Source organism: Taurulus bubalis (genome assembly GCF_910589615.1).
Source record: "Taurulus bubalis genome assembly, chromosome: 9".
Taxonomy (NCBI): Eukaryota; Metazoa; Chordata; class Actinopteri; order Perciformes; family Cottidae; genus Taurulus; species Taurulus bubalis.
This window is the reverse complement of record NC_136597.1, coordinates 6,896,021-6,918,712: the sequence shown is the minus strand read 5'-3', so window position 1 is coordinate 6,918,712 and position 22,692 is coordinate 6,896,021. Positions and strand designations below refer to the sequence as shown.

The following is a 22,692-nucleotide window of genomic DNA, read 5'->3' as shown; positions in this document are numbered from 1 at the left end:
CATGACAGACACTACAGCGAATTACATCTTTAGCGCTCTCGTAGAAGCGCTGAGTGGAGTGTACCCGTGCTGTCAGTGGGGCTACAAACGGTGCACCATCACTGATCGGCAGAAAAACGGCCGTTGTGAAAAAATTCAGGGTTTTTGGACATTTCACTGCGAGGCATTGTGTTGCAACTCGTTAAAAATGCATCACGTCATGAAAGTGTCGTCACAAAGCGAGGGAATCTGCAGAGGAGAGCCCAGGCAGATAGACAGTGGGCTGATGTCAGAAGTTTTGGTCTTTGTTTCTAGTAGATTGTACTGGTCTGGCCCACTTGAGATCAAACTGGTCAGTATGTGGCCCCTCAACTAAAATGAGTTTGATACCCCTGCTTTATAGGCATGGTAGAGCCCCCAGTCCTCTGGATGGACAGAACAGAGCCTTTTTACTTTTTCTAATAACATTAAACAAACAAAACGTTTCAAAAGTAGGTATACAAATTTTGATTGCGGTGATGAACATCATTACTTACTTAGAACTTCAAGGAATATAGAAACATTTAAGTTCAAAAGTAACAACGATGAATGAGTAAACATCTGAATTATGCTTGTGTAAATAGATTTTGAAACACCAGGGGTCTCATTAATAACAGTTGCGTACGCACTAAACAGGGCCTAATATATGCCTCACATTTAATATCACATTTTACTTTGCACTTATATATTCTATTTATCATAGACACTCAAACCAGCAGTGTTAATTGAGATTGTACTAGTACAATTGGTACCAAGGGGCCCTAAGTATGCCAAGAAAATACACCACCAGCCTGAACCATTGATACACGGCAGGATGGATCCATGCTTTAATGTCCTTTACACCATAATCTGACGCTACCATCTGAATGTCGCAGCTTAAATCAAGACTCAGACCAGGCAACGTTTCTCCAATCTTCTATTGTCCAATCTTGGTGAACCTGTGCAAATCGTAGCCTCAGTTTCCTGTTCTTTTCTCACGAGTGGTCCTGTGTGGTCTTCTTCTGCTGCAGCCCGTCTGCTTCAAGGTTCCAAGTGTCGTCTTCCACTCTGCCCATTCTGACCTGACAAGGCATTTCCGTCCACACAACTTCCGCTCACTGGACTGTTCTCTGTAAACCCTCAAGATGGCTGTGCGTGAAAAAAATCCTAGATCAGTTTTTTTAAATACTTAAGACCAGCCAGTCTGGCACCATCAACCATGCCACGTTTGGTCACTTAAATCCCCGTTGTAATGCTCGGTCTGAACTTCAGCAAGTCATCTTCACGTCTAGATGCCTCATCAAGTTGCTGCCGTGCGAATGGCCGATTAGCCATTTGTGTTAAGCAACTGAACAGGTGGGCTGAATAAAGTGGCCGGTGACCAAAGACTGCACCGTTCGGACTGCATCAGCAGAAGAACTGGAAGTGAACGCGTGTCCTTCCTCTTGGTCGTCTCCCTGAATCACCCTAAAGACCCACTGATCAGCGGCTCCTTTTTACGCATCACCATTCACGAGGCGCTTTGCAGTCACCACATGGTTGAATGAGGGAAAGTGAGGCTGAACCAGCTGCGCACATTCACAGGCTGATTTGGGATTTAGAAAGGAAATATTACACACATTTCAGAATATTTTTTGCCATTACGTGCATTTCCTCCTTTGAACGTACACAAACATTTAGTGTGGATCATACACAGTTTTCCTGGTAAATTAACAAATACCTGTTGTAGTCCTGAATGAACACAGATGAATTGCAGTTTGAATGCTTTATTTCCTGTATGTATGCATACTGCAGTTAAGTAGCAAGAACTAAAGGCAAACTAGAAAGGACTACAAAATACAACACATGGACCAATACATTTACAAAACATTCAAAATGTTACAAAATGGGCTGTATTGGTCCTTCTATTGTTGTTCTTCAATTTGGATCTTTGTACAAATCGTCAAGATACAATGTCGCCATCACTTTGCACAATTTACAAGTGCCAGGGAGAGACTTCCAGAGCCAGTTTCAAATGGACTAACCATCAGCAAACTGTCTCCACCGACACACCCGGAGTAGACCCCCCCCCCGCCTACCCAACCTGGGAGACTAAACTTCTTCTTCCTGTCCCACTCAGGGACAAAAAAGGAATCAAATGAAAGTAGTAGGCAGCTTTTTTTTCTTCAATCACCTACCATTCAGCCTCTGAAAGCAACAAAAATGAAGAAAAAAAAAGTCAGAAAAAAAGGTTCGTGTGGGAGGGAAGCAAACCAAGGACTTTGGTAGTGAGTGAAAATATGTTTTCATGTCTTTAACATGTCAGGATACATTTTATTTGACATGTGCATTTTTCTCCACACATCTACTCGCCCGTTCTCCCTTTTTTCCAATATTTACATCAAAGCATCAAAAAAAAAAGTATATTAAACAGCATGTCCCAATCCATTCTCTCCATCTCAATTCAGCCCCAGATGGATAAACAAAAATCTAACTCTTTAGATCCGTGAGCAGTAGTCATTTTCATCCACATTTCGAATGACTGTGGTTGCCAGTTTATCCAGTGCCGACAGTAAAGAGAGAGGGGTGCGTGTGGTGGGGGAGTGAATCAAGGCCGCGGCATCTCTCCCGTGGGCTATGAGCTGGCTGGTACACAGGCTAGCTGGCACCGGTGCCCTCCATCACCTGCTGGGCCTGCTTCTGTCCCATGCAGCACTGGGCCACCGACTGGAACAGCCTGAGGGGAGAGGAAAGAACGTCAACGTCTGTTAGAGAGCAGCAGAACAGGACGGCAATAAGGCCGACATTACTTTATCGTCAAAATCCTGCCTGAAGCGGCAACAATGAAGGAATTCTGCCGTCTGTGCAGCCTCAAACATGACAGAACAAAGAGTCAAAACGGGGGAAACCTACTTCTCGATCTCGGGAGCACAGTGCACAAAGTCGTGGCTCCAGAACTTGAAGGCAGGATTCTTGATCAGCTCGATGAAGGTGATGAGGAGACCCCACGGGTGAGGCCTGTTCACTATCAGCCTCTCCAACAGAACCCTGGAAGAGACGGAGAACGCTTGAACCGACAGCACGTGTAGTTCAAACTTCGACATTTTCCTGCAGGAATAACGAGGCCATCAAGACCTTGACTTGGATCGTCTCACCTGGTGATCTGCTCCTGGATGGCCTCGGTGTTGGCCTCGGCAAACAGATAGAGCATGGTGCAGCTGAAGTAGTGAGTGTGGCTGTTGGGGTAGCGCAGCTGATTGGCAATCGCATTCAGGAACAGGTAACGCCCTGGAAATACATGACACCGGAAACCTCATTGCTCTGCTTTTGTTCAGCACAGATGGTGAATGTCTAAAATCGAATGTCTTTTTTTTTAATTCACGCTTAAGATAACACTTTCAGTAGAATAAACAAAAGGCTCGATGCACCTGCAACACACACGCCTGGCGTTTTTAGCAGTGGCCGATAAAAAACTGATGCTGTTCGTATGCTGCCACCTTACCCTCAGTGTCCAGATCCACGGCCAGGTTCTGGAAGATGTCCATGTGTGCCGAGTGGGTGATCGTGCTCATGGAGGGGGTGCTGCCCTTGTTGTGGATGTGAGCGATTGCCTGTGTGCCTACATACAACACTAGAGCATTGATCAGCTGGATGTTGTAGCGGTTTCCTGGCTCGTTAGACACCTGGAGGACAATGATGACAAGTTAATAAAATATCTCATTGTTCCTTGTTGGAGTCTAATAATAAACGTTTAAAAACGGGGTTGAGGCTGCTCCTACCTGCAGGTTGCTGCGCAGCTCAGACAAGAAGGTGACCGGTGAACGAGTCTTCAGATAGGAGTCCAGGTCCTTCTTGAACTGGGAAGGCATCACACCTGTGAAGTTGGTGAGGATACGCGGCGCGATGTTGATCTCACTCAGCATGTCCACCTGCAGCCGGGGTGTCAATAAAAACACAGGTTCATGAGATATTTTGTCACCTGCCTGTCCAATCGCAATGGTACGGTGTCGGTACCAAACTTATAGGTCCTGCTGATCCAAGCTAAACTTGGAAACATCTGTGAATGTATAATAATCAGCCGTGAGAGTGTGTGTGCACCTTGAGATTGGGTGTGAAAGGGTCAGGGAGCCTCATATTGCGTGGAAAGGCACTGAGGATGAGGTTGCGGAGCTGGATGCAGTTGGGCGGGATAACGTCACAGAAGCCGTAATGGTAGTCACACAGGAACTCTGGGAAGTCATGCAGCAGGACCAGGAGCACTCGCAGTGTGCCCTGAAACGCCCAAAAAATAAAACAGACGTTAGAGGAAGCAAAGAGGTTTCGTAATCTAAACTTGAAAACAGGAATCATCTGCACATTAGACTAGAACAGTAAATACTCATTACAAAGCTAAACGCAAACACAAGCAATGATACAGAGCAGCTGTTATTCCTGCAAAAAATGAGAGATCACCTTGTAAAGGATTTGCATAGGTTTGTTGAGCTCTACATTCCTCAGGAATGGGGCCAGGTACTTGAAGAGATCGATCAGCAGCTGTGCGTACATGGGCCAACCCTTGAAGAAAACATCAGTCTATTAGACCAAAATTCCAAAACCACCAGTATGGCGAAATGGCAACATTTATCCATCAACCAGATGAAAGGCTAGCTAGTTGAAAAGCAAATTAGAGAGCGGCTTATTCTGGCGTACCTTCTGCTGCGGGGTGTGAGCTAGCATCCTGGCGATGAAGATGCGATGGGAGATGAGTTCCAGCCAGGCGTACACAAAGCCGGGAGCTTTAGTGGGTCTCAGGATGTGGAAGGTATTGCTGCACGAAAATAAAATAAAAGTGAGTCCAAACCAAAGTGCATCAATCATACATGGACAGAAATATGTATTGGAATATATGCTATAATAGGTGAGCCAGTAAGAGACCCTTCAGATATGTTCGCAGAATGTGGATGTCCTACCAGAAGGCAGTGAGTGTCTGAAAGTTGATGGTCTCCAGAACATGTTCGGGAGCGTTGAGCTCCAACAGCAGCATGATGAAAATGCGGTGGTATGGCAGCTGTTGGAATTCTGTCTGACGGACATCATGGTCCTGAATCAGCACCCCAACTACGATACCCAGCACCTATAAGAACAATAGAGGGCGCAGTCAGAATCAAGTAAGCCAGCCGGTTTAAAGGTTGCCAGCAGTATCTACAGAGGAGATAAGCATTTCTGTAATTTCACTTCGGATTATTAAAATCAGGCTTTCCAGAATGGATTCAGAAATACTATAATTTCAAGTTGAAGAGCGGTTCTTATTTAACCTTTGAAATCTTTGAGCATTCTTTGTAACCGTCCTACTATAGAATAATCCTCGTTGCACATCTTGTGGACTCTTGAGATTATAATTTAGTTGAAAAGCGCTGCAGAATTTGCTTACAGTTTCACTTCTACATTTGAGCGGACATGGACATCTCCTAAGTGTTTTGTTTCCACAACCACATTTTCTATGATGTATTCTATTCTGACAATAAAGTACCTTGTTGAGGAGGTTGATCTTTGTCACTGTGTTAGTGGCCTCTCCAGAGTGTTTAACCAGCAGCGCTATGAGCCGAACAAAGGCATCCAGGTTGTGGTAACACTTGGCCCTGATGATGGCTGCACTGGCTGCTGGGTTGTGCTGCTGCTCAGCCTGCGCCCGATAGCTTATCTCAACACACATTTCTGTGCACAGCCGGAAGAACCTTGTGATCAGATCATCAGTCTTCAGGATGCCCTGCTGGTGCATCTGAAAGAAAAAGAAAAGGAGACATAAGACATCAATATGTGATACAAAGGTCCCTTGTACTCGACTGTTAAACAGATTAAAAAGAGGGTTTACCTGGCCTACAAAGGCAGAGAAAGCTTTGGTGCTATCCCTGCCGGCAGCAGCCGAGTGGTACAGGTTGACCCATTCCCTCAGGAGATACTCAGCCTTCTCTCTCAAGCCTGGAGGATCGTCATATTCTGACGCCTGTGAAATCCCAGAGTGCATCATGAAGTTGGGTCCTCCGTGGGCCCGGTCAATCATGGCCTCATAGTTGGAGCGAACAACATCCATCAGTTGGGGAAGGCTGGGTTAGGAGGACAAAGAGATGACAGGGTCAGTTTTAGCTCCTCTCACAGTAGAGCCATTTGATTTGATACAGCAAAAACTCATAATGGCCATAAAAAAAATATCTAACAGAAATGATCTATTGACATCATTGGGTAAATGATGGCAACCAATTGTTTAAGTGTAAATCATAGCAACATTGAATGAACACAAAATTGATAACCAAGTGGTATAGTATTGTGTTTACCAAGTAGTTGGACTGACTTTGCTGTGGAAATCAGGAAGACATTAAATGAGACAGTGGGGTTCAGATATTTGTGATCAATGGATAACAAATCAACTAATGGAAAGAAAAGAGAGAAGTCTGAACAATGTAGTCGTTTACCCCTCAGGTGCATTGGCTCTGGAGTGTGCACAGGTTCTCATTAAAGTCTCAATTGTGTGGAAGAGGTCGGCCTCTGTGACATGGCTGACACTGCGTTCATCCACCAGCAGGAGCTTCACCAGCTGCATGGCAAAAGCGACTGCCATGTAGTGCAGTCCATTTTCCATCGACTAGAAGATGAAAATTGACGTTAGCTTGTCGTTGCACTTGAAATGTCACTTTGCCAAACTACTACTGATTCACAGAAGTATTGATCAAGGTGTAGAACAACATACAGGGCACTAGCACCGCCAGAGTAAAATAGAAAATAAATATATATATTGATCTGATAAGGACATTTTTAACACTGTTCAACAGAAAGAACAAACCTTGAGTGCACAACAGATTGAAAACTATTTTCTAAACATTAGTCTTAAGCAGATTTTTAGAACTGCATGTTTACATCAAACTAAAACACAAGATAAGGATAGAATAGTAAATGACTATTTGTAATGTGTACCTGTGCCAGGTGCAGGTCATACTGCTGCATGTTGACCAGGTGGTTTCTGATCAGAAGCTCCACTGCCTCTACGTTGTATTTGTACTCATCACGACATTCGATCAGACACCTGGAAATAATCACAGCAAAACAATTAAATAGGCTATACATTTAATCGCCTTATGACATGAACCACGAGAGGAGGGGGAGGGAGAATTGTTCAAAATTACAATACCTAATTTACAACTAAGCACGAGTTTGTATGATTCAAATCAGTGACGGGAGAGAGAGCTTAAGACTACAAGGGATGAACAATGTTTGAACTCAAATGCGTCCCGACTCACCTGGTTATCTGCTTATTGCACCACTGTGGTCCATAGGCACGTCCATCCTGAAGGGCTTTGAGCACCAGCAGGTGGCACTCCCTGTAGCGGAGCAGCAAGTCGGCGTCAGCACCACTAGTGGCATCCAGAAGACCTTCCACAGCCTGGGAAGAAGCAAAGCTAACTTAGTAAAACGGAGGTTGGCGTTGATTAGCTCCTCAGCTTTGCCTCCCTCACACCATTTGAGGATCGTCATATTCGACTAGACCGCAGCCATAACACTAACCTTCTGCAGAAGGCCAAGTGCGGCGATTCCATCCCTGGAGTTCCTCGCCAAGGCCACGGCTTCCAGCAGGCTGCGCAGAGCCTGGGTCAAGGGGTTCATGGCAAGGGCTGGAGGGATAGCATGAAGATGTTGCTCCAGGTCTGCCATGCACTTATCGTAGATCTGAGCCACGTCATCTGTGGCCCATGCCTGTTGCTGTTGACAGAGATAGAGAAATGGAGTCAAGTTTTCTGGGTTTGACATGACCAACTGCCTCTTGTTAAAATCAAGTAAAGTGTGCCTGTTTTAGCTTCTTATTTACTGAAAATGTAGGAACATCGCTTCTATCAGAAAATAAATGAAAATTGAGGATGGTTGTAATGAATAATTTAACCCTCCCTTGCCTTTTCAGTTGTCAAGTTTTGTTTTGAGGATCCCCACCTGCCCCCCCCAAAAAAAAAAGCATACCTTCATGGGCTGAGCCAAGAAGCCAGTGGGTTGAGAGAGATCATTGCTGGGTAAGAAACCTGGAACGTTCCTGGCAAACTCCTCATAGACAGCCAGTTGTTTTGGGTCCACTCCTCCCACCTACAACACAGAACGTATGTTAGTTACTCTCCTATTGTAAAGTCTATTGGTGGATGAAAAGAATCATGATCCTTTTGGACATGTTGGACAGATGCAGTATCTGATGTTACAGTACATTTTGATTTATTGCAGTACTGGATGCCACAGTGACCTCACCTTGAGTCTGATCTGCTCAGGCATACGTTCAGCCTGGTAAGTCAGAACAACAGGATCACAATAGCGACGTCCCTCTTGGCGGGCATGCTTCCTCAGCTCAAACTCCTGGTTAGGTAAAAAAAAAAAAAAAAAATACAAAATTAGATACTTTTGCTTTCGGAAAAAATTAACACAAAAGGTGTGAAGGAAACTTGTAAAAGTCCCATGCATCCTAGCAGAGCAGTATGCTCTACTAATAAAAAAGGTATACTAGTCACATCTTTGGTCATCGGGCCAACAGATTATACATCTATAATTCTGAAGTTGTTTGAATTACTTGTAGTCTGTCTTGGGACATCAATTGCAGAATTTTTTTAAACAATGATTTCAATCTTTGCAATATAGATAATTGAAATGTCTTATCCACTTTGAAACATATTTTATGCTGCAGTGACACTAGCCACAGTTCATGTATTGGAAATGCATGTGTATTCTCACCGTGGCTAGTCTCTTGTCCATTTCAGGGCCAGCCTTCTCCACGGCCGTTTTCTGAATGAAGCAGCAAGCCAGTTCACAGTTGTCTTGAGCAATCCTGGCTGCAGCCTCTTCCATCATCTCCCTCTGTTGGGGTGTTGGTGCCTGAGGGAATAACGCCTCAAGTTAAAGAAACAGGATTGGTACAAGGGAAAGGATGAGACGGCTCTCTCTGAGCGTAATCTCTTTACCTTATTGAACACAAGCAATAAAGGACATAAGCCCTCATGTTTTGTTCCGCTTACCCGAAGTGCAGCAGCAAAGCTGTTCTTAAGGTTGGTGGCGATGCTCATGAGCAGGGGCTCGCGGCAGGTAATCATGGCCATCCCAGCGGTCAGGTTTCTCATCATATGGTGGGCAGCCACGCGCATGCGGGACTCCTCCGAATCCAGGGCAAAGTCCTTCCTGATGATCTGCTCACAGGTCGTCATGGCTATTTTGATAGAGCGGTCAACCACGGGGTGCACCAGCTCCTGAACCGCTCGCTCTACCGACTGACGAACGCACTGCTTCAACTGGGGATGGGCCTGTAGCAGCGGGATCTAGAGACAAGACAGGAAGAGTATGGCAGAAAAGTCAAAAAAGGAATGACAATCAAAAGGATAAAGGAAACAAGAAAATATGCAAAGGAGAAAGTGTGCACATGCACGTTAAGACTTACGTTGACGTTTATATTTATGTGTGGAGCCAGGCCTGCCAAGGCATACACATTGATGTCGTGGTAACTGAACTGTGGGGTCGGGGGCCCAGTGGTTGTGCAGGCGGTGGTGATGACTGCTGGGGTTGAGGGAGGTGCTGCAAATGGAACAAAGTCTCCTGTTGGTCACAAAAGGAAACATTTATTAAAATCAAATGAACAAACCGCTGATAATTCAGACAACATAAACAAGTAATATGAACTTTTTAGTGTGTCTCAAGGTTTAAAAAAAAGTTGAAAGCTAAACAGTCAAACAAATTAAAATTAAGATTGTAGCTCGAATTCTTTTCAAACTTCAGATGTGCAGTACGTAGAAAGCAGGGCAGAAATTAAAGTAAAGCTGGCACATTGACCTGCGGTAGAAACTGGCAGCATCTCCTCTGGAGGCTTTGTCTCTTTCTTTGGTGCAGACAGCTGCTCCTCCAGACTCTTAAGCTTATCTTTGTCCTTCAGCAAGTTCCCTGGCTTGAGGTCATTGATGTCCAAAGACAAGTTCTTACACAGAACTTCAATCTCAAACTTTAGGTTGAGCTGCAAAAAAACAAGAGAACAATGTGAGAAACAAATTGGTGAAAACTCTTTCTTTGTAGGATGGCTGGAAGGCAGCATGCTGGCCATGTAATACAGACTGTGTTGGCTGACAATGTTGGATCTGGCTGGGTTACTGTTAGCAAGCAAACCTTCTGTTTTGGAACATGATCTTTTTAACTGGGATTTAGACGGACTACATTTCCAAGAGCTGCCAGAGTTAAGTGGCTATACAGGAAGAATAATATATTACCTTGAGGTCATGTTCTTGATGCAGCTCAGCGAGAACATTCATGATGGCCATGGTCCAGGGGTTCTGGGGCCTGAAGACCTACAACAGAGACGCACACATTTGTTAATCCACAAAACCTCAAACAGTAGAATCAGGTAGACATAAGCCAGTTGTATTGACTGTGTGTGTGTAGACAACTTTGAGTTGTTTTTAACTGAAGTAAATATGCCAGCATGACATACTTGGCACGAGGTAATGTTAATGGTATGGAGACACCTCTCAGTCGGAACCTATTTTACTAACCATGCTTCGTAGACTGGACTCCAAAACTTTGGCCACAAAGGGAACTACATACAGTAGCTCCTGCTGGCCCTTCACATAGGCTTCCAGTAGCAGAGACTTGACTTCCAGATCCTGGCAAAAAGGGGAAAAATATATGTCAGCCAACTCCAAAGCAGGCAGATGAAACAACACTCCCAAAGTAATATCACAAATACTTACTGTGTAGAGGATAGGCTTGTTTTTAGCCAGTGTAATCATGCCCAACCAGTGGCCCAAGTTCTTCAGCAGGGAGCGATCAGAGAAATTGGCAGCTGCCTTGTCAGAGGTCAACAGAACCTGAAGATGTCAAATAAATTCAGGGATGGGAGTGTTAATAATTTGCACATGCTTTTGAAGATTTTAAAGCCCTCAAGTCACCACCTTATCCCTCACGGTTTTACCTTTATATTCCTGTAAGTCTCATTGAGGACCATCTTCACAAACTCAGGGTTCTTGAGAGTGTCCAGGAAGTTGGAGTAGAGGCCATGAAAGTTGGGCTCAATGCTGACACGCTTCATCACCAGGTACTGAGACACCCAGGGCATAAATTCATCCTTCACAGTCTCTTTCAACTCCTCAACCTGAAATACAAGCGTATATGGTTTAAAAAATGTTTTATCTGACTGATAAGGTTTGTGAGATAGTCATGTTTCATCTGTTTTCACTGCACCTTCTGTGTCATGTTGGACTGGGAAAGGTTGTTGAAGATGAAAGCAATCTTCTCCTGGACATTTTCCGGAGGCTCGACAATCCTTTCTGTTTGGTCAGTGGCCACCAGCAGGGTGTCAATATTGGTTGTGTTTATGGAGGGCTGCAGGAAGGAACAAAAATAAAAAGCAAGTGTTATTCTGAATACTTTATCTAGGTTTTACATGCAGAAAAATATAAACCAATTTAAATACATTGACATGGCACATTCTGGTACATAGACATTAGGAAAGCCAATCTCACAGGCACATCCTTCTTGAAGGTGCTGGGCGTTGGTCTTGTGATGGCAGGGGTCTTGGCCACTGTGGTTGTAGTCGTCGTGGTGGTGACTAGAGTGCTTGGCTGCCCTGGCTGTGGGGCCTTGGGGACACCAGGTTGCTGCGACTGGGCTTGGACTTGTGCCAGTGCCAGACTGCCAGGGGTGGTGATGGAGCCTTGCATCTTCACCGGAGGGTCCCGTGACTGTTGGCCATACTCAATATACTGCACACACAGGATATTGAAAGAAGCAGAGCGCGATTTTATTTATCTGCATGTATGAATCGTTTTCTGGGGTCATAGTTAAGACAAAAGATGCCTTAAAAATGAAAACGTAAATTAAGGAAACCTGATTACCTCTTGTAAATGGTGGGGGAATTGCAAGAAGTGGGCAATTGAAGCTAGGTGTTGACAATATTGAGGATAGTCCTTTAGTCTAGGAACATGAAGAGAGTCGTTATCCTGAGACAAAAGGACTGTTGGTACATTAATACTCATTTTACAAAAGAAAACATTTCAGTACCTGTTTTTAAACCTATCTAGGGCAGCAATTCCAAAGTAATACATTTTGGATCCATAGGGTTTTCTTAAGGCTTCAAGAACATATCGGAGGGCCAGGCCTAGGGCCATGTAGGTGACGAGACCCTTCTCGATAATGCCACCAAAAAGGCAGGCAGTGATGTGCAGCTCCTTGTCTGGGTATTGGGGGAAGAATCGGTATTCCTCAAACAAGTTCCGTAGCATGCAATTGAAAACCTCGCGCTCCCGCTTGATGGTTGAATCCTTGAACCTCTGCAGCATCTCCAGTACCTAGGAGGGGGACAACGACGCAGTGGGCGTTAACTCGAAGTGCAACAGTACTCACTGGTGGGTTTGATATAAGTTAGTGTTTTTGGCAGAGGAAAATTAATAATATCACTACATACTTCATCCACAGACATGGTTGGGTGAGGTGGGTGGTTGTAGATGCGCTGGAAGTAACTGTTTGCCTCGTCGTCTATCTCCTTACTAAAGTTCTGGTTTGCCTCGGGCCACACCTGAGAAAGGTCAGCTGAAAAAGAGAAATAAAAAGACACTTTTAATCTAAGACTGGTGGAGCAAGTGCCAAGTCATTGACTCGTTAGTTAACATTGTGCAGTCAAGTGCTACATCAGGAAAGAGTATTCGGATGACGGTTAGACCTCTTTTTGATGCTTAGAAAGCAGACAAATTACATGAAAGTGGGGCCGTCAGCCTAGGAATGGAAGACTGATCTGCATTTCCTCTTTGATTAACCAATTTAGTTTGAAAATAAAAATTGTACACCTAAATGTTTACAAAATGCTCAGTCTTTTACGGGCTCTTGGTAAATACTTATGAAAGTTGTCTTGTAAACTGTATTTGTGAGTAGAGATTGAAAGATTGCAATAGGTAAATTATCGTTTTTTTTCCCCCCAATTCAGATTTTCTTTCCAAGAACTATAATTGACAGCAAGACTTTTCACTAGTCTTGAAAAATGATTTACACTGTCCTGAAATCAGTGTAATTCTAAGTTATTTTTTTTAAATTCAATTTGCATAAAAACACACAATTCAAACAATTATTTAAATAATTGCACCTTTGCAATAGTAGTTTACATTATTTATTATAAGCAGCTTCAAGCTAGGGTTTCTCCCAAGTAATTTTACCAAGTTAGACATCAAAATGAGTCAATGCAACCTCCATTAACACTAGCCGTTATTTCCTTTATAAGCAGTACTGTGCAAGAAAGAGACAATATATGCATCTCTATTTGTGAGGCACACGAAGGTGCATTGGTACTAAATGAACTCCTAAAAAAGACAACAATCATAATCACTGCAGAGGAAACACAGTAATGAGCAACGCAGGGCGGGGCTCTCAGTCACACCACTACCACCACTTACAGGCCTCAATCTTACTCTGTTGAAAGGTGGGTGGGTTCAGGCCTGGTGTGCTCATCTTCCTGGTGCCAAAAGGGTCTGTGTTGACAGTTGGCATCCCTAGACTAGAACCAATACTAGAGCTGATGCCTGTGCCCAAGGGACCTGAAAGGAAAGTAATAACATTTAGCAAAAAATTGTTCCTGCCTCATTTCTCAATGAATTCAAAGAGACAAAACTATCATAGTGTAATATGAATTGCTGAGGTGTTTGTGTTCAAATTTGAAAATAAAATAGCATAGTACCAGAGTCCATACCAGGGAGCTGGGAGGACAGGCTGCCAAGGCTGCCAATGCTACCAATGCTGCCAATGCCCCCAAATGGTGTGCTGGGGTTTGGGTTAGAGAGCGGTGGAAAGGCCTTTGCTGGGGACTGGGGATTACTGAAAGCCGTACTTAGTGAGGTTGGGAAACCCTGCATGCTTTGAGTGTGGGATGGGGCTGTGCCCCCAAGGTTCAAGGAACCCATGCCGGACAGGGAGTCCATCTAGAGAAAAGCAAGGGAGGGGGCAAGAAAGAACAATATTTAATTGTCAAGTTCTTTTCAGCAAGTCAGGAATACAGGGCTGCTTGTAAAAGACATTACAAAAATGTGTCTGCAAAGGCATGATGTGCGCATCATGTGTGAATATACCTGTACAGGAGAGATGGCATCCAGGCTGCTGGTGCTGGGGGCACGTCCCTTTGGCATTACCCCTGGTGGAGGTTGTCGGGCTTTATTCATTACATTGCTGCAGTTGGCAACCATGGTCAGGATCGTCTCCGACAGCTCCTGTGACACACTCCTGAGGATACAAACGTGAAGGAATTTTAGATAGGGTATGAGTGATGGTGTCCATAAATAACTAGACTGCCAAAAACTACACATTGTTAAGTCTTAAGTGGTCAAAACACCATAACATGCCTTTTAGTAATCGTCTAATAATGTTAGTCTTGCTCAAACAGTTTTCAAAAAGGCAAACTAATAGTACAGTGATGGGGACTGAAGCAACAGCCTCTCACCCAGCACAGGACTGCAGGCAGGCCAGCATCGTGGCTAAGGTCTCCGGGGGCAGCTGGGCGCTTTTGGGCTGGTCCTTGTCGGGGGCCAGACCCCCCATAATGGACGGGCAGCGCCTCTTCAGGAATGTCACGCACGCCTGGATGAAAGGTTCCTGACAAAACATAGAATGATTCTATTGATACAATGTTCTCAGTGTGGTATTCCCAGATAACAATGACCATAAAACAAGAAAACCAACAATCTTGGTTGACTTTTTAGTGTACGCAAGTAAATAAATTGGAAGACTTACCCCATGCTCTCTGATTTTGTCAGTCAGCCATTTATCAAGTTTGAGGTATTCACGGCGAGAGGCAAGTGCAGCGAGGTCAATAACAAAGGCAAATGGAGTTCCATTCAGCAACATCGATAGAGACTGGAGAGGGGGAAAAACAAACTGGCTTATTGACCATGACAATTATACCTACGTATAGACTAAAGCAGAGACCACCATGGGATATATGACCCTTTACTAGTTTTAGACAACAAATTAAGAGGGTAAAGTAGTATTATATGCGCTATTTCTAATTATTCTGCTTTAGTTGGAAGGTTTTAAGTTCAGAGAAGTCACCATGTGGGATTTTTAAAGTCTATTCCGACAAACCTTCAAGTCCTGGGCCACATCGAGGATGCGAGACAGCTTGGCCTGGTCATACTGCTCCCCTCTCATGTACCACTCAGCCATCGAATGCATAATCAGCTGACGGATGGAGGGAGACTGTCCCTGGAAGGATAACCGCCAGGTTGTATAAGTACGCAGGTTTGATAAGAATATAACGAAAGACGACAAACGTCCAAAGGGCACAGAGGACAAAAACGAGACCTATTGACTTGAAATAAACAAACATCAACACCAACCTGTCCATGCCAGGCGTAGTGCAGGATGATGGCAGAGTTGGGGTGGTTACCCAAAAAGATGGGCATTAGGGTAGAGATGAGCTCATGGCGCAGTGTGTGCCAGGAGGTGGAGATCTGCAGCAATGCCAGCACCAACATGTCGGGGCAATGCTTTATTGGAAAGCTGAACAGCTGCTTCACCTGCTCATACTGTCCCACCTCAGAGAGCCGAAGCAGGCTCTCCACCAGATCCAGACTTTTCCTGTTAAGAGTTAAGGGCAATCAGTCAAACACACCGTCGCATCACAACAGCATTGGCCCCGTAACTTTTTCAGTTAATCAACAACTGAACCATATCGAGTGGGTCAAACTACACCTCTGAGCAGAGAACAGTCTCCTACAGTATATTATAGCAATCCGCTATGGATAATTAAAAAATTACCATTGTTAAACAATGTATCACATGATATAATGTCATACTGGATGTGCCAAGTGAAGCACCAATTGAACTGATATACAGGAGAAGAGCAAAAACATATCTGTTTTAAGGCCAGAATACTACAAAACTAAACCCAATAAGTAGAAATGAAGCAACAGCAACACCTTTCTACATAGTACTCAAGAAACAAGATCCATACCAGGTGGCAATCTCCCTGTTGTCATCCTCTGGTGGGGCCTTAAGGATGTCAATGGCCACAGTGTGGCAAGGGTAGTCGGCAAAGGAGAACACTTCTGGACTCATCAGGGAGTGCTGAATGAATGACAGCTGGAAAAGAGAAAGAAAAAAGCAATTAAAACAAATACAATTCAACGCTTAACCGTAACCACATTGTCAAACCAACTAGTTTGTATTGTGATTCTTAATTATTAAAACATGACTATTTAGTTTGAAAGCATAACAAGAAATATCCTTTCAATTCCATTTTGCCCCTCCAATTAAACACACGAGAAGATACATAGAAAATGTTGGCCAGTTACCTGTCCCTCGGCGTGTTTCCATGGCCGATAGATGAGATCGACGGGGAAGACCTCCATGCCTAACCCCCTCTGGATGCCATACACGACTATATGCAGGCCTTTACTGTCCCGGATTATAAAGCCGGCATGGTCCAGTTCATATGTCACCTCTTTGAAGTTCAGGTTGGGATTCTAGGGCAAAGAGCAAAGTAATTGGTGCAAAGAAAACTATTTATGTAACCTTTAGTTTCAGATTTATGACAGACTAGTGCATGTATTGACTTGTGTACTGATGCAGAATTTGACTAAATGTAGTTCCAAAATGACACCATAAAAGGCTGGACACATGGTACTCTGTTAATCTTTTTAGATAATTATTTTCACAAACTCACAGCTTTTTAAAGGCAATAGGATGGTGAAATTGATGGAAATGCTGAATTGGAGTTATAATCTTTCTCGCTACTTAAAAGTTAATATTTTAAGAAAGTGTTGTTTCAGCAAAAGTGCAGTTTGTTTAAAAAAAAAAAAAATGCCATGTCATGATGAACAACTGAGAAACTGATCACTTACCACTTCTTTCACGACGTCGATGAGGACCTCGACATTCCACGTGTGTGCCTGCGAGCCATCGTTCTTGTCCTTACCGTCGCTCCAGATACCACTTCCTGGAGCGGAGATGGACTGAGAGAGAGAAGAAGAAAAAACGAAGATTTAAACTATGCTGTGCTGAAATCTAGAAACAAGTACACTCAATCACCACTAACTATTATTGGAAATATTACAGTCATTGACCAACCTAGTTTCTCCACTTCATATTTTCAACTATTGGTTTGTGGGTGAACAGAAATGGGCCGTAAACCATTGTCAAATAAAGCGCCTCACCTGTAGTGGGATGCCATCAGTTAGGCCAGAGTGGGTACGAGCCATCATGCCCAGGACCCTGGCTACCTGGCTAGCAGTCACCTCTCTCACCCCATACTGGAGGATTATGTTTCTGCACTCATCCAGACTGGGGGGACAAACGGACTGGTCAGTACGGACCATCATTTTTAACATTCACAAGTCATTTCAAATCACACCGTTATTGTATTAGTACAAGGCATATCATTTGGTTTAACCTCAGATTATGGCCATTTTTTACACTTCTGAAGCAAAACAGTTGAATGCATTGAATGAGTTACTTGTGGGCATAGCTGAGAAGAATTTAAACCAATTCACCTAGCACAGAAGCCATAGCCAACTTCTTGCATGAATTCTGCGAGAGAACTCTCCATCATGGTCTTAGCTAACTCTCCCGAGTCTGGCAGGATCCTGTCCATGAGAATGTCCCGTTTTTCAGGGTACAGCAGTGGTGCGAGCACCACAGGGCAGCGCTCCTGCGGGAAATCTAAAATACAACACACAATAAAAAATGTTTTGTGTGGCAGAGCGACACCAAAATACATCTTCAACGAAGGACATCTATACGCTTCAGTATCTGAAGAATACATTTGTGTTGATCCCCCATACCTCGGCAAAGTGTCTTGAGGAAGGCGTCAATCTGCTCTTTCCCTACCCCACTGGCTCCTTTCTGGCCAAAGAGTAGATGTGAGAGGAGTAATTGCAAGACCTCTATGGCAATGTCTTGAAAGCCACCTTCCTGGTTTCCTCCGAGATCCGCGTCAACGTATGACCGCAGGAGGTCCGGAAGTTTCTGCTTGATGAACTGCGCAGCTGAGAGACAGTCAGAGACAAGTTAATAAAGCACAGGCTTGCTTTTCTACAATTTCACTCTACTGGGGAGTCAAAGTTATACAAAATCTGGTCTATTAAAAGTGACGGGGGTCGACCAAAAATCTAAGTCAGATCATTTAGACGCCCGTTTCCTGCTTGTGTGTAATCAATGCTTATTCCAATTTGATGAAATGTAGCATTCAATTATCAAAAGGAATGCCAAAAAAAAAAAAAAAAAACTTTTAATCAACACAATGTATCTCACAAATAAATAAATGATATTCCTTCTCATCTTCACTTCAGCCACGAACACACCATTGGCCTTTATAGACTGTGCATGTTTGTCCAAGTGGAGAATCAAGTTCCTGCTTCAATCTCGGCACACTCTTCTGCTAATCGTCAGTAACTACAGTAATTACCCATGACAGTCTGTCAACCATTTGGTGGCGTGTATGAAACTAAAAACTTGCATTTGGAATTTTGCCACAGTGATGAGGATTGCAAGCAGTCTTAGAAAGCAACATCAACATGTGTGATGCCTTGTTTGTCATAGATAAGTTTATTAATTTGCTTGTGCAACAAAAAAGATTGCCATAGTGCAAGAATGGAATATTATGTTCAACTTAATGTTGTAAAACAGAGCTTTTTGTTTTTAGTGGGGAAAAAACCTGTTTATATGCCTTGCACATTTCAGTCAAGGTTTAGTCCAAAACCACGCAAATAAAAGGGAGTATCTTAACAGACGTCACACTTATCAGCAGTGCGTTTAATATTTAGAAGTATTTTGACGACGTTTAACACTTTAAATTAACATTCACAGTAAGACGATCATCTTTGCTCCGGATTTACTTTCAAGTCAGGCTCTACTAGAACTACTTACCAAAACCGCGAAGGTCTGCGTTGCTGGAGTTGAGCAAAGCAAGTCCAAATATTACCTGGGAAAAAGCAATCAAAAATGTTTAAATCCATTTCAGTATGTTGATACTCAACACATGCTGATAGTCAACACTTGTCCACTGCCAAATGTTAGCCATGCACTGGATGTACATTGTCCTAAAAAAAAGACATATTTAAGATTGGCAGAGCTTGCTTACCTCTTGGACCTTGCTGAGCTTAAGAACTTTACTCAGTTGAGTGAATAAATGGGCCGATGGCTTCAAACTCTGAAAGACAGTTTAAGTATATTACATGTCAAATACATGTTCTTATATTTATGAAAACCTGCAAAATGTCTGTACACTCATGAGAGTCTGAGTTGATGTCCAAGTTGGTTACAGACCAATGTCAACAGAAAAACAGTGCATTATTGTAGAGATGTAGAACTGATTGAAATAAATATTTTTCATTCAGCCAATTGTAATCTCTGACTAAATTGTTTTGCTTGCTTTTTTTTATTAGCAAGTCTTAACGCAACTCAGAATGCATCTATCAATAAGAGCTGTTATACATTCTGGCTGCCACAGTAATAATACAGAAATACAGTCTAGTAATGGCTCCTTACCTTCTGGTAGTGCAGGGGATTGTCAACGGCGTAACACAGAGTAGCGATAAAGTTTGGCTTTGATATCAGCGACACACACTCCTGGATCAGAAACTGTGTCTTGGGCAAGTTGAAAACCAAAACGTACCGAGAAAAAGAAGAGTAAAGAGAAAAGAGGCAGGTGAAGAATAAGAAAAGACAACAAGTCTCTCACAAGAATCAATATGAAACAATAAGGTTACGGTAAAGATTAATTTCAGATGCTGCTCAGCACTCTGTAAAGTTTTTCTAGTCATAAATCTGTAAAACATTGTATTACGTTTATGGCGCCATTCAAAAGTTGGGGTTAAGTGTGTATAAAAGCTAAGAAGACGATAGAAGTATAAAGTGGACATTCCCATGCCCACTTCTATGACATAACTTGTTGCAACCATCTTGGGGTCGATAACAGGCATGGCTGATGTGGTCTATACTCGCAGCTGTTGTGCAGTTAAATTCTGCATTTTATAATTCTAACACTGCCGACATAGAGGAATCAAGCTGTTATTGGAGTGATTTGAGAGCACCATAATCTAGTTTTAGATAGATTTGCAAATGTTCATTTTTAAATTTGATTTTGTGTGAGAGTTACAAGGCTGCAGGTCTTGCTCTAAGTTTAAAGATTTTTTTGTTTGAGTGCATGTGGTAAATATAAAAGGAAGATCTTAAGTGTCAACCACAACCTTTTATTAATAAAGAGTACAAAAATATGATGTTGTACTTTCTGCAACAAATCTACTTTCCATCTACATCAGTATACCTGAATGGTTATGTGATATTTAATTTCAGACATGTTAGTATGGACGGAAAACATTTCTAAAACGATGCATGATGGAGGAGATCATACTAGTGAGAAACATGTGTGTGTGGATGTAGCCTAAGTCTCAATACAATGATATGGCTATAATGGGGGTTAACATTGCCACACATGAATACAATATGGCTCATTGGATCCACAAGAGCTCCAGCTTTACAGACATGCCCAGTGTATACAATACCAAGACTGTTTCGTCAAGAAATAGAACAGTACGGTAAGAGAAATCCTTTATGAAATACAGATTTCCCAGTGCTGCCATTTTCAGATGCATGCGCAAACCGGCCAGAACATACAGTGCATCATGAGAGTGCTAAAATGAGAGGACTTGAGTTGGGTAGACTGTGCCAAATTTAAAAGTGCAAAATTGTCAATATCCTAGGAGGTCAATGCTTTCAGTGCAGAGAACATAGTTGTAGGCATTCAGTGATTTACAAGCACACAGTCTATACTATACACTCTGGGCAAAGGGTATGATTGGGCCAGCTGTAAAAAGTATGACAAATTATGCTTTTAAATACATATATTAAATTTCACTACGTTTAAAAGTGCACACTGTCCCATAAAATTGAAGGAGAGCACTTGTTTGGCAAGGTGGGAAGACTAAACAACAAACTGCCCAACCAAAATAACGTGTGTCACCACACGTCCCAACTTCTAAGATCTTGTATGTTAACACTGAATCCTTCTCTCTTTCTTACTGAATGACGACAGCTGGGTTCATGAGAAATTTAGAAGTTTGTCAGGCTCTATGATCAGTGCTCTGCTTATCTTTAAGTGTGTGAGACAAATATGTGTTGCAGGACAGCAATTGCATCAATATGAAATAATTTCATTTCAAATTTGACTATTAATCTAGTTTAAAACAGACCATTGGGGGGAACCTGTAAAATGCTCAACTTTCAAGAGGGGAGAGCCAACAACATTACTAAAAATACATAAATATCAATGTATCTCTAATCAAAAATTACCTGGTGAAAGTCCTTGCCACTGCTTTTACCATCGCCACTGAAATCCACATGAGAGAAGAGACAGCGTAGTAAATGCCTGTCTGCCTCAGGGCCGTGACGATTTACAATCTGGGAGAGCACAGGCAAAGCATCCAGAATAAGTGAACACAAGGGGGATATTTTAGTACACTTCATAGATAGATAGATAGATAGATATCTGTTGACTATGTACAACAAAAGTACTTGATGTCTTTGCAACCACTTACATGCTGTATTTCTTGCTGGCTGGCTCGGTAGTTTTTCTTTGTTAAATTGTCCACCAGATAGCTGATTTGAGACAAAGCCAGCGAAAGCGAGTCAAGATTCATTGCTAGTTGGGGTGGAAGCAGGCGGCCGAGCACGGCGCAAAATCACCATTATTCCCCTTTAGTCACTTCAGTGATAGGTTACTTCGGCCCTCCCCCCCCCCCCCCCCAAAGGTGTGAAAAATATTGGCTTCCAAATGAGTTTTCCGGTCAGTGGCTCCCAGTGTTAAGTAGAGTCCTTCAGTTTAAAATCAAGTTCAGCATCTGTAATGAAAGAACAAAAAAAACAAGTTAGAAGTGATTTTTGTTTTTGTAAACACACAGAATACGTTTTGCAGTAGAAATAAAAGAAAGGGTGGAAAAAGAAATAGAAGGTGGAATTCGTTTGCAAACAGCCCTATTAATGGAGTTCTGTAGTTTGACGTCCACGTAGGACAATATTTACAATGAAATGGCAACATAAAATACTGACAGGATTCGAGGCCTACGTGCATAACAAACAGAGTGCGGTGTAGAATATGTTAGTCTGCTGCCCGGGCATGTATCTGCTAATACATTCTCAAACCACGGTTAATACCAGTAAAAGCTACGTAGTGTTTAGTACGATAACTTCTCATAGATATTGTAGTTATGTAAACATGCCGTGCCAATAGCTCGTACTAGGCCTCGACTGCATCCAAATATCTGGCACAGAACGAATGCTAACGTTCGTCAAGTTGCTCACCGAACTGACCAACTTTTCGTGAACAATAGCACAATAACTGCCGCAGCTTTATCAAACAAGTCACAAAAACACAGCATTAAAAGTAGCGCACCAGCCATTTCTGGTGACTAGCGGTAATAGCAAGAGAGTAAAAAAAAAAATCCCCCACTGAAACAAAGAGCAAGCTAATCCGAGTTAGCAAACGTTACTAGAAGGCATTCTACGTGAATGTACATGTTACCGGACGTTTAGCCACCGTAACATTACCAGACGTCCTAAACGACGCCACAAACCAGTACCTGGATTTGAAACATACTCGTAGAGGAAGTGGGGGAACCTACCAATAGCTAATACTCACTTGGGGCTAACATTACCATGACGCTGATAAACACTTGCTAAGGGAAAAGTTTGAGTGAACGTTAG

General features: G+C 43.0%; 1 protein-coding gene across 2 annotated transcripts; it reads right to left on the bottom strand.

Moving 5' to 3' along the window:
- Nucleotides 1-1,754: 1,754 nt before the first annotated feature.
- cnot1 (CCR4-NOT transcription complex, subunit 1) lies at nt 1,755-21,629 on the bottom strand (the record flags this gene model as incomplete). 2 transcript variants are annotated; one of them, XM_079224161.1, is made up of 48 exons in its annotated part: nt 1,755-2,713; nt 2,890-3,024; nt 3,132-3,264; nt 3,479-3,659; nt 3,756-3,905; nt 4,075-4,248; nt 4,429-4,530; nt 4,666-4,783; nt 4,926-5,089; nt 5,486-5,734; nt 5,828-6,059; nt 6,426-6,595; nt 6,925-7,033; nt 7,248-7,390; nt 7,513-7,704; nt 7,960-8,079; nt 8,236-8,340; nt 8,713-8,853; nt 8,994-9,290; nt 9,410-9,543; nt 9,799-9,976; nt 10,227-10,304; nt 10,509-10,619; nt 10,707-10,823; nt 10,928-11,107; nt 11,197-11,337; nt 11,478-11,717; nt 11,850-11,928; nt 12,016-12,302; nt 12,419-12,543; nt 13,398-13,538; nt 13,691-13,919; nt 14,067-14,217; nt 14,435-14,586; nt 14,725-14,847; nt 15,076-15,195; nt 15,330-15,570; nt 15,947-16,074; nt 16,287-16,457; nt 16,836-16,946; nt 17,148-17,274; nt 17,484-17,652; nt 17,775-17,978; nt 18,859-18,913; nt 19,073-19,141; nt 19,480-19,578; nt 21,283-21,390; nt 21,528-21,629. In XM_079224161.1, the coding sequence occupies 48 exons, from the start codon at nt 21,627-21,629 to the stop codon at nt 2,635-2,637; spliced, it is 7,164 nt and encodes a 2,387-aa protein (XP_079080287.1). In that variant the 3' UTR covers nt 1,755-2,634. The 2 variants fall into 2 exon arrangements, with proteins under 2 accessions (XP_079080287.1, XP_079080288.1); XM_079224162.1 differs by having other exon boundaries at nt 13,413-13,538.
- Between the last annotated feature and the right edge of the window lie 1,063 nt (nt 21,630-22,692).